The sequence below is a fragment of the Scylla paramamosain genome, chromosome 19 (assembly GCF_035594125.1).
Source record: "Scylla paramamosain isolate STU-SP2022 chromosome 19, ASM3559412v1, whole genome shotgun sequence".
Taxonomy (NCBI): Eukaryota; Metazoa; Arthropoda; class Malacostraca; order Decapoda; family Portunidae; genus Scylla; species Scylla paramamosain.
Window position 1 is genome coordinate 11,868,642 of NC_087169.1, and position 12,500 is coordinate 11,881,141.

General features: G+C 36.4%; 1 protein-coding gene across 9 annotated transcripts in view; it reads left to right on the forward strand.

The window, feature by feature from the left end:
* The window catches only part of LOC135109636 (cytospin-A-like), a 200,230-nt gene that overhangs the window by 133,012 nt on the left and 54,718 nt on the right, over window positions 1-12,500 (forward strand). For 7 of the 9 annotated variants that reach the window (XM_064021096.1, XM_064021098.1, XM_064021091.1 and 4 more), the window contains 2 exons: window positions 7,604-7,710; window positions 10,939-11,175. In XM_064021096.1, the coding sequence (XP_063877166.1) occupies window positions 7,676-7,710; window positions 10,939-11,175 (272 nt within the window). In that variant the 5' untranslated portion in view covers window positions 7,604-7,675. Of the gene's footprint in view, window positions 1-3,448; window positions 3,476-4,386; window positions 4,425-7,603; window positions 7,711-10,938; window positions 11,176-12,500 lie in introns of those variants that run through there. The other 2 variants (XM_064021095.1, XM_064021094.1) reach the window with 2 other exon arrangements.

Consider the following 12,500-nt stretch of genomic DNA (forward strand, 5'->3'; position numbering starts at 1 on the left):
TAGTAGTAGTAGTAGTAGTAGTAGTACTAGCAACAACAACAACAACAACAACAACAACAACAACAACAGTAATAATAATAATAATAATAATAATAATAATAATTATAATAATAATAATAATAATAATAATAATAAAATTTAAATGAGAATCATCAATGGATCTCTTAGTTGATATCTGACCTTATTTGTTTATCTATTTAAGTAAATACCTCATGTTTATCTGCAAGCACTTAGCGGCGCCTCAAAACACCCCATCTGGAACCCACACGAGATGCTCACCAGTAATTCAAGATATAATGGAAGATATTGTCATTTTTTGCGATCCTTGTAACGGTATTGTTTTACTTATGGTTTTCTGTATAATGTTTTACGCTTGATAAGGACAAAGTAATGGACTGTTATGATATATCTTACTTTCTACATTATGGTTCGAGTTATAATGTAAATGTTGTGAAGTTTCTGCAATACGATTTGAGTTATAGTGCAAGTATTATAAATCTACAATATTCAGAACTGCAGTCTTTCAAAAAAAGTCTTATATACAGACGTCTTAAAAGGAGAAAACGAGGATGCACACTTGAAAAAATAAGATAATATCCTTCTGCGAAAGCAATAAAAAAAAAAATAAATAAATAAAAAAGTTTTCCAGAGAGAAATAAATGATATTCTGTCCTCACAGTTAATCAAAGCCGATAATTTACTTGAATATAATATCCAGTTTTCGCAGTACCATCAGCACCAATTTATTATAGGTTACCTTAAAAGAAAAACGAGACGATCATTTTCTTTCACAACGAGTGTGTCCGTGCTAAAAGGTCACTATTTATATTTTTCTCCTCTAATGGTTACTTCAAGCTGTAATATTTTTGTGCGTAGTATGTAATAGTGGTTTCCGTCATGGCCCTTCCTCTTCTGAATTGCGTCTTGCGACCTCTTTGTCTTGATTATATATATATATATATATATATATATATATATATATATATATATATATATATATATATATATATATATATATATATATATATATATCCTTCACTTTATTTGCTGCACAATTTAATTTATCATTTTCTGTGTGCGTGTGTTTGCATTTCACTGATGTTCCTTTTATCTTTACACTTAAGCACTTTTTTATTACTTCACTTAGCTAGAAGGCGTTCTACTGGCTGTTTATTGTTCGTGACCCGCTTGTTAGGCTGCTTGTTTGCCCTTCAGAGAGAGAGAGAGAGAGAGAGAGAGAGAGAGAGAGAGAGAGAGAGTATAACTTGTGGAATGTTGCTACAGACTTCTTTCCTTCCTGTCGACCGCTGTAATCTATTACAATAAATCATAAAGTAGTGAGTGTTATGCTCTTCCCTCCGGAATTTCCTGTTTCACATTGGAAAAGAGATAAAAAAAAAAGCGTACTTTTTTTTTCTCCTCGGGTCAAGTTTGTGATTTCGTAGGTATTGTTCTTTTTGGTTATTGTTGTTGTCAGTGGAAAATTATAAATTCTGGTACATATACTAGAATTATTCTTTGTGTGTGTGTGTGTGTGTGTGTGTTACTGTTCGTTTTCCTTCTGCGTTCTACCTCCCCATTATTATATTATTTACCTTCCTAACCGTTCCCTTTTTCGTTTCCTCTTACTTCTCTTTCACTTCTTTTCCCAGCACTCTTGTGCTGCATTATTTCCTGGACAGATGTGGGTCGATACTGTATAGTTTATTAATTATTTACATATTGCTAAGGCTTCCTCTTTGCGTAACCTCCTAGCCATGTAAAAGAGCGAGTGTTTATCGTGTTTATTGTTTAGCTTAGCTCAGCCCTTCTCAACTGCGGATGTAAGCTGTGTGTTTTCGTTGTTTTCTTCTTCTTTTTTTTCTTCTTTTTTTTTTTTTTTTTTTTTTTTTTTTTTACATCTGGGAAAGGAAAGAGCGAAGGACGGAATGAAGCGTGACTAGATAAGCTGTGAAATGTTTCTGAGGCGCATTTTAATCAGCAGGATGAAGCATATGCCATGATTAACTAAGGAGAATGGGAGAAAAACGGAGACATTGCTTAAGAATAATAATAATTAAGACATTACTAAAATAATGGAAATGAAATGTGAAATGTTTTTAAGACTAAGATTTAGAATAACACAAGAGATCTACAATAATAAACAGGAGATCGAAGAAAACGGAGAAATTAATAATTAAGTGGAATACCAAGATAATAGTAATGAAAACATTTTTCGAGACCAAGATTTTTTAAGATAACAGGTAATCGACAATAATAACTAAAAGGGCGGAAGAAAACGAGGAAGTTAAACAACGATATAAAATAATACTAAAGATAATGATAAAGTTAAACGTGGACTATAAAACTTAAGACAACGAATATACGACGATAAATTAAAGAGGACGGAAGAAAGGCGAGACATTACTCAACGATGCAAGATAATAGTAATAATGATGAGAATAATAAATGTACGATGTGAGGGACGGCCTACAGCACTTTCTGATTTGGTAACAACGCTCACCTCTCTGACAGGAGCAAATTAAGAGAGACCCTGACTGGCTTAAGTACAGGTTACATGATACAGATTAACGGCAGGCGTGGACGGGCGTGGGCGAGCTGGCGAGGACTCACACGTGTGGGCTGTAGTTTGCATTTTCAACCTTTGTTTATTCATTTAACTTATTCCCCCACGAGTAGTCAGCCTTAGGATTTTTTTTTTTTTTTTTTCGAATGAGGAGAAAACCTTGAAGTTTTGCATCTCGTCTCCCACTGTAGTGATTTGCTGGTAATAGATTAATGTTTTATTATGTTTTTCTATTTATTTATTTATTAATATATATATATATATATATATATATATATATATATATATATATATATATATATATATATATATATATATATATATATATATATATATATAAATTTTTTTTCATTTATTTATTTTTATTTATTTTTTTCCCATGATGTGAGGCTTTCATGCTTATTACGGAAATACGATCCTTTACGCGTATTTTGAAAAGCTTTGTTCTCTCGCACGGACTGTTTTCAAAAGCCACAGATATGATTCTTCGGGTTATCGTGGATGTTTTTCCATTGATGATGCAGCATCCTTGTTGAATCATCACTAGATTAAACAAATAATTAAATAATAAAAATCTTTGAAGATCTAATAACTTTAAGTAAAGTCGGTAAATTTTACAGAATCCTTGTTCGTACAAACATGAAAACAATTGAAAATCATTATAATTTCCGTTATACCATATTAATGATGCCAGATTACTGTTAAGCCATCGTTGGAATCATAAAATTGCGTTTGAAAACAACTTTCAGTAGAGGCTATTAAAAGTAGTCAAGATAAGATACTAAAATGTGTAAATAAATAGAGCCGGTTCCAGTGCAGCACGTGACGAACAGCCTACCTCTGTCCTTCCTTCTTTGGTTCACAGAGCAACGTGGGGCCTGAACAAGTCGTGGTAATATGAATTTGAAAGTAGGTCCATTCTCTTCTCTTTCCCGTGGGTCATGGGTTTTTATCATTGTGCAGTAGACCCGCGTTGCCTCCCCTCCTCTCTTCCCTCCATCCCTTTCTCTCCCTCCCAGAACCGTTACCTTGGGCCAGGACTTGTCATATCCTGTTGATTAGGGGAATTACGTCACGTTATACTGCTGATTATAACCCTACAGTACTTGCTTACATTATGAGGTACCTAATCTCCCTATAAGCGTTGATATAGATTCAGGTTTACGTGGAGAAGTAATACTGTGAAAAGAGTGCACGTGAGACTAATGCTGATTAAACGTTCTTGGGGTTACGTGGCCTTGGGAACGTTTGTAAATAGCTGGAATAGAAAAGGCCGTGAGAAAAGTTGTCATAAGTTTCCTGCTGCATAAACAACTTCGAGTTTTCTTAATTCAAATACCTCCTGATTTAATGTTTTATTTAATGCTTTGTAGGTTATTATGATGGATATTTATAAACGTTTATGAGTGATGTATTGAAGAAGGAAGACGAGACGGAAGGAGCGAAAAAAAAGTAATAGATCGATTTATCACAAGTTTCAGTTAATCAGAACAACTTAACGCCTATATATAAAACATTTTTAACTTTATAAACGTTTATGGGCAACATGTGGTAGAAAAAAGAACGTTTGACTAAGAGAATGAAGAGGAAGAGGTACAAGGAGCAAGAAAGAATAAATAAATTACCCGTTTCTCTTAGTTAACGCAGCCTAGCATCACAAACATAACGCCCACAGCTTTATAAACGTTTGCTAGCAACTAGTGGCGGAGAAATAAACGTTTGGCAAGGAGGGGACAGAGGAGGAGGAGGAGGAGGAGGAGGCAAGAAGAACGTAGCGCCATCTGTTGGATCGCCGCCTCACTAGGTTTAAACTGCTGCCTGAGTGGAGGAAAGTGAAAGGAAAATGGGCCCTCCTCGGGTAATGCTTTGTTTTTTCTTACTGAGGATTAACGTGATCTTGAACCCAAGCCTGTGTGACACTCAGAAGAAGAGGTGATAAGTGGAAGTGCTGTGCTGGATGGGAGATAAGAGTGTTATCAGGGAGGATGGCTTCCGTGTTTGTTGTTTTCATCTCTCGCCTTTAGCGCTTTTGCCATCACTTACCTGAATTGAATATACGTTTTCGTATTTGTTTTATTTCCCGCAAGTGACCATGTTGATGAAGATCGTGCTGTTAGGTGAAGGTGTGTTTTTGTGTTATTCCGTCTCTCTCTCTCTCTCTCTCTCTCTCTCTCTCTCTCTCTCTCTCTCTCTCTCTCTCTCTCTCTTCCATACCGGTCGTTACTTTATCTTAATCTAATTTAACCGAACCTAACCAGGACGAGTGTTTTTGTTGTCATCTTATTTGATTACTCTTTTTCAACTTGCATTCATCTTTGTTTTCTAAATTTTAACTTGCCCTCTTGCTCATCTCATGCTCACCAAACTTATCTTATCTCATGTCTGACAGTTTCTTACGGATGACATTATGGAAGAAGATTAGCTTAAGCTATAAACGTCCTCTGCTGGAAGTTGTGGTGGTGATTCTCCCAATTTTATCAAACTGAATTGGAGATGCAAAATCATACCTTGCACAGTGTAACCTAATCTAACCTTAACTAATTTGACCTTAGCTAAACTTATTAAACCTAACCTTACTTAACCTAATGTAATTTAACATGATCTAAAATTTGGATGTTTTGTTTTTGTATCAGTAATTTCATATAAATCACTAGTTTCTAAGTGTGAAGAAAAAAAGTAGTGATTTGTAGAAGAAATGGTTGGGAAATTAATTAATTATGCTTCCCGATTAATATAAAACAACATGCTTTCATTAAAAAAAAAAAGAAAAAGAAGAAAGAAAATGGATGGCAACTAACAAAAAAAAGTGAACCAAGATGTAAATCAGCACTGTACTTATTGTGTGTTCAAAACTTATCAACATTTAGCATTAATGTCACAACATCTCTTTGTTTTGTAATGCCTTTATGATGTGGATAATGTTTCAGGTATGTTTTGCATCAAAGTTATTTTTATACAGAACAATTAGTTTCTGCATAATATTCTTAACTTTAGACAGTCTTAAAACCAGGTAAAATACACCAGTTTACACCTATCCAACTTGACAGACAATTTGTTAGCTTTATTTTTTTATTCTCTTTTATTTGATTTTATTTATTCATTAATTTATTTTTTTATTTATTCGTTTATATATTTATTATATTTATTATTACTATTTTTTTTTTTTTTTTTTTTGTATTTATTAATTCAATTGATCTTTTTTCACCTGGTGAATGACAGGTGTCGTAAAGCTACTGCTATTGAGCTTGCTCCTCACTGTAGAAGTTCTTACATGCGGGTTTTACCTGCTCTAATAACTATTGACTTGTTTGTTTTTGGTGGTCGGACAGAATACTGATAAAGTTCAAAGCTTCCTAGGAAATGACAGCTCTCAGAGGTTCATGCACAGAAATTGTTTTCATTTTGCTTTGTGGAGCAGTAATCAAGATGAACTCTGTTATTTATGTTTTGTAAACAAATGTGAATGTATCAGACCCCTCTAAGTAATCTTGTGTTATTGCCTCTCTTTTTCAGTTTTGAAATATTTATTTATTTATTTACTTATTTATTTAGTTTATTTATTTATTTATTTATTTATTTATTTGTTTATCTTTGCTCAGACTGGGACTAAAGTTAGTTTAAGTTAGGTGGGTTTTTTTTTTTTAATGGAATCATTCAGCAAATTTTCATTAAATTAATTTGGTTTGATACAATTTGAATAATTTAATACAGTCCAGCAAATGAAACCTCCAGCTGAGTACTGATTGGTATGTTAGAACAGTTGAGTTACAAATACTGTAATCCATCATGTTAGGGAGACAATTTGTCTCAACCTAGTTAATACATTAAATCTTTACCGAGAGTGGTCCTTACCAATGGTGTCTTTGATGTCTTATTTATTGAAAACACATAATACTTACTAACAAACCATATTTTATTTCATATATATTCCATTATTCTTGTTAAATGAAAGAATTAAGGTAAAAGATCAGAAGACTATCTTTAAATCAAGTTTTAATATTAGAAGCATCTGTTTAATAGGATGGGAAGAAAAAGTGTGAAGGAATGTGACACCTGACCCAGCAGCCAGACAAACAGACAGATCAAGCCAAGTTGGGTGTGCCAGGAGCAATGGCAGCAGCAGCAGGGGCATGGTGCTGCTGGTGCCATGGACTCACTCTTGTCAGGAGAACACTCTCATTTGTGATTTATGAGACATGTCCCTTGTTGTTGATTTATTTTATCTCATTTTCACTTAAGCTGTAACATTCTATTGAGTGCAGGGAAAATTTTTTATGGCATGGGGAGTTGTTAGGGTGTTGCAGTGTTTTTCCCCAGCCGTGTTGAAATAATATACAGCTAGGTACTATATTTTTGTTATGTTTGTTGCTGTTTTTTAATGCCCTTTTACTCTTACTGTGACATTTTAGACATTGCGCTGACTGTCTCTTTATTATTTCCATTACATATTTGCATTGTGTTGTGTGTGTTAAGTCTTTATAGCTGTCATGTGTGTAATAATAACCATTGTTTCATGTTAGGTTATAATCTACATTTTTATTGATATGATTTTGTGCCAGGTTTTTTTTGTTTTTATCTAATTAATTCTTATTATGCTTCTTCATCTTTTTATTTTGTTGTTTCTTTCCTTTTGCCTTTGTTCTTTATTATTTTACTCTTTATTCCCCTTCCATTGTGTCCCTTCTTCCTCTTTTTATTTGGTTGTTGTTTGTTTCTTTGCTTTTCCCCTTGTGTTCTTTCTCCTTTTCTACTTCTAATTCTTCTTTACTGTACATTCCCCTTCCATGCTGTGTTTCCCTCTTCATCTTTCTTTATTTTGGTAATAATTGTTTTTTCTTTGCCTTTGCCCTTGTCTTCCACCTTTTCTAACCCTAATTCATCTTTACTTTGCATTCCCTTCCATGGTGTGTTCCTCCTTCATTGATGTTATTGTTCTTCTTTGCTTTTACTTTTGTCTTCATTCTCCTTTTCTAACTCTAATTCTTCTTCTTTATTGTACATGTGTTTTCCATGTACTGACATGACACTATGTTTCAGGCGCCACACAGGGACCTGGACCGGCTGCGGGGGCTGTCTCCCCTCTCCCAGAACTGGCGCCGCACCCCCGGGATGAACCCTCGCACCCCACTTGTGCTCTCCCCCAGGTGGGTCCCTCATGTGCGCGTGCGTGCGCGCGCGCACACACACACACACACACACACACACACACACACACACACACACACACACACACACACACACACACACACACACACACACACACACACACACACACACACACACACAAGAAAAGATGGATCCTGTTTCTGACACCTAGATCAACCTTGTCATTTTGTGGTCATGAACCTCTTCCATTTCTCTCTCTCTCTCTCTCTCTCTCTCTCTCTCCTCTCTCTCTCTCCTCTCTCTCTCTCTCTCTCTCTCTCTCTCTCTCTCTCTCTCTCTCTCTCTCCTCTCTCTCTCTCCTCTCTCTCTCTCTCTCTCTCTCTCTCTCTCTCTCATTCTCTCTCTCTCATTCTCTCTCTCTCTCTCTCTCTCTCTCTCTCTCTCTCTCTCTCTCTCTCTCCTCTCCTCTCTCTCTCTCTCTCTCTCTCTCTCTCTCTCTCTCTCTCTCTCTCTCTCTCTCTCTCTCTCTCTCTCTCTCTCTCTCTCTCTCTCTCAGTGTATTACCTCAAACTCAGGTGTCAATAACTTCTGTATCTCCTCAATTGGTAATCTTAAATGTTGCTCTTCTCCCTCCATTCTTCCCCCAGTCTTCTCTTCCTTTGATTCTACATATTTACTCTGCATTACTTCCACACTGACCCATTACTACACTCAAGGCTCAAGAAACCAGTTCCTCATGTCCTCCTTTTATTTCTAACATTTTCCTCCACTTCTTTCCTCCCTGTTGCCCTCACGCACTGCACTTCCTGCTTTCCTTTCTGCCTTAGGGCTCACCTGAAGGCTTGTGACCCTTCCTGCTAAGATAGAAATAGAAAAGATAGCAAAAAAGGACAAAGGTTTATTTTTGCATTCCATTCTGTTGTCAAGAAGATAATGATTGTTATGTTGAAAGGTGGAAAGTAAATGTAGTTCCTCAAGGTCTTCTGGAAAAGGATAAAGTTTTATTTCTGCATTCTGTTGTGTTGTCAGAAAGATAGTGATTGTTTTGTTGAAGGTTGGAAAGTATGTATAGTTTGTGAAGATTTATTTGGATATAGTCTGAGGATTAAGTATGTAAAGTAAAGAGAAAAAAGTAGTTTAAAAAAAAAAGTACAGTTTTATTCTTGCATTCAGTTATGTCCTGACAGGAAGATGGTGGTTATTATGTTAAATGTGTAGTTCTTAACTGTTTTATTTTATAGTTTCAGAAGGTTAAGTGAATAGCTGTCAAAGTAATTCAACAAATTAGTGTACAGTTTTATTAAAATTGTTTCCTTTGCATTATATTTATATTCATTTTATTATTAGTTGCTGAGTTAAGAGTGTGAATGATGTGTGTATGTATGAATGTGTGGTGCCCTGTCTGACCCCCCCAATTGGGATTGCTGGCATGGTATTTAGATTGACAGATAGATCATTAGTTGTGATATTTACCCTGGGGATTAGTGGAGATTTCACTGAGGGTGTACAGAGTTAGCATATGAACAAAATATATGCATGTAAATGATGGAGTTATGGTTAGAAATTGAGTAACCTTATACATTCATCCTTACTGTGCTTTGCATTTTCCTTCAATCTTAAATCCTGATCTGGTGACAGTCTCTGGGAAAAATCCAACAACTGATAGATTCTTGACAGGTGAGAGGACATGAGATTGAGGGAAGACGCAAGACACAGTGGTAGTGAATGCTGTGAGGTACCCAGCCTCTGACCTGTACCATTGTAGTACTGACAGACTCAACCAGTAGGTCATGCTGGGTGATCCTTTGTACCATTCAGTCACTGTGGTGTAGGAGGCCACCCTGGGAAGGATCTGAGTCAGCTGTCATGTCATATGGTTTGGTGGAGCTCACATTTGACATTTAAAAATCTAGTGGACTCATTTTTATTGTCAAATATTTTTACATCCTTTACTTGTGCTTGTGAAGAGTATGTACTTGTTCAGGGCCCAGTGGAGATCCATGTATAGGTCTGTTGAAGTTTTACCACAACTGGAGTACTCTACAGTAAAACTATATCAACTGTAATGAGATGTATTAAACTTGAGTGTTGGTTCTTACATTCCTTACTTCATATCTCCCTCGTTTCCTCCATTGGTTATGTTCCTTCCTTCCTTCCTTCCTTCTTTATCCAAACTCCATTAGATACATATGATGAGAAGCACTTAACCTGAGTGTTGAGTTTCACATTATCTAGATCATCCCCACCCTCCTTCCTTCCTTCCTTCCTTCCTTCCTTCCTTCCTTCCTTCCTTCCTTCCTTCCTTCCTTCTTTCCTTCCTTCTTCACCCCTATTTTTACTTCCTTTCTCTTTCTCCATACCTCCCTTTTTTGTTTACCCTGTGGCTTCATCCTTTTCTTCTTTCCCTCCTCCCTTATTCTTCCCTCTTTCCTGGTCATAGGTTTTACATTCCCCTTCTTTAACTGATGATTCAGTTTCTTGCATCTTAATCCCACACACTCTTCCTCTCCCTGACTCTCCTCTCTCCCCTCACACTCACTAATGAATTTATTGAAGGTGATGATGTCAGTTGGCAGTCATAGGGAGAACATGCAGGGCCAGCTGAGGGTACATTTTGGGAGCTCAGACCCAAGGAAAGACCAGTAGTGTCTCATGACCTTCCTGAGTGATGCATTATTAGTTCAAGCAGTAATGGAGACAGCTGACAGGAAGCTGATTGACCTTTGTGTGTGTGTGTGTGTGTGTGTCATTGAGTCATAAGTGGTGGGTGACACAGTGGAGGGAAGGCTAGTGTTGGAGGGGAGGAGGAACGCTTATTGTCCTCATAGCCCCACCAGCTGTTGTGTGAAGGGAAGGTTGTTATAGTGTTAAACCTGATGCCGCAGTGTTTGCCTTTACTGGGGTATGGCTTTTACTTCAGATCAGTCTAGTTTTTTGTAGACAGTGTTGTAAAGGCCTACAGATATGCGTTCTTGCTTTGTGTGTCTGCTTTATAGATCTGTTTGTATAGCCCACTGTCACCATATATCTATTACTATTGCCATTGCTTTCTCACCAAAATCTGTCTAGAGATGAATTGTCATAGTCAGGAAATGTAGTTTTATGGGCATCATCATCATCATCATCATCATCATCATCATCATCATCATCATCATCATCATCATCATTGACAGTCCACACTAAGTACAATAGCATTGTATGTATAACAGAACAGAAAGCAAAGTGTGCTCTTGTCACCAATTGTCTAACATTCATTGTGTCCACAGGGGAGGGGGGAGCATCAGTAGTGCCAGTCACACCAGCACCAACACCGCCCTAACCCCAAAGGCCTCCCACAAGTCTGTCAGGGAGCCTGCCACACCCACCACTCCCTCCCGGCCCAGGCTCCTGCGTTCTGCATCCCGGCCGGCCAGAGTCCTCGTTCCCTCTGCTGCCAATCCTGCCCCTGCTACTGCTGCTGTCGTCACCCCGCGGAAAGGCTCAGCTCCCAGCAAGCTAATCAGGTGTGTTGGTGTTGTGTTAGATCATTTTATTGTGTGTTCTAGTTATTTTCTATCATTTTATGCAAGATATACAATTAAAGTTCTCATGCATTATTGTATGCAGATGAAGTTGAATGTCATGAATTTAAGATGGAAGTTTTTTTTAGGATGATTTGATCTTGCAAAAAATCTGTGTATGAATTACTATGAAACTGAGGAAAGGAAAGACTAAAGAGTTTGTGTTCTAATAAAGGATGGGAAATGTTGAATTAAAGCAGCAGATTTAGGGAGAGGAAACATGACCTCTTAATAATGAGTTGTGGTATGTTCTATGAAAATTTTTTTGCACTCAGTATTAATAGTTTGTTTTAGTGGCAAGACAGAGACAACAGGTTCATTGAAGATATCAAGGCATCAGGAAGACACAGGTTGATATTTTGATACTCCCAGTGATCCAGTTGAATGATTAACTACTCATGTGTTGTTCTCTGTTGCATTCACGATCATATGTATATTACCATTGCTTTCTCATGACTCATCCTATGTAAGTATAAATATAATTAATGTTTCATTACTATTTAGAGTACAGTTTGGATCCCTCATGAAAAGACAGGAAAGAGTTTTAGCATTTATTGCCAGGTAACTAGATGAACAAAGGTCACTCCATGATATTGTAATTAACATTTTGCACTTGTGTTGCCAGGATCCTCAGTAAAGATCTTATTTATGAAGACTTACCATATATGCTCATTTTAAGTTCAGGGTAGATAATGCAATGGCATTATTTGAGGATATTGCTAACATAGCTAATGTTCAGTGTTTAATTGTTGGGTGAGTGGAAAAGATATTTGTTCTCTTTATTACTTGAGTGTAGCTCCCTTAACAGGGATATATAGTGTCATTGGCCACTGCTACCCAACATCCAGGAGGTACTCACTATATAATGCCTGTATTTACATATAGAACTACAACAGAGTAATCTATAATTGAGAACTTTATATTTTTTTATTTTTCAGCTTTAGACCTTGAGGATGAAATCTTGTATTAGAGGTTACATTCACAAAGATACATTGCTATGTTATGTTACTTATAATTATCAGAACAACTAGTTGGTTTCATGGATGCCAAGATAAAAAGGTAAAAATAAGGCGAAAAACAAAAGTTTGTAATTCCAAATTATTTCTTGTTTTGTGGTAAGTAAAGATTTCCAGTGGATGGGATTCTAATCCTCTAGCTTTTCTCTATAAAGATCCTGTTTATGACAAAAGAAGGACATGCATTCCAAATTTTAGTGTCTTGGTGATTTTAATTAACTAAAGATATAAGAGAAGCAGCAAAATAACAAG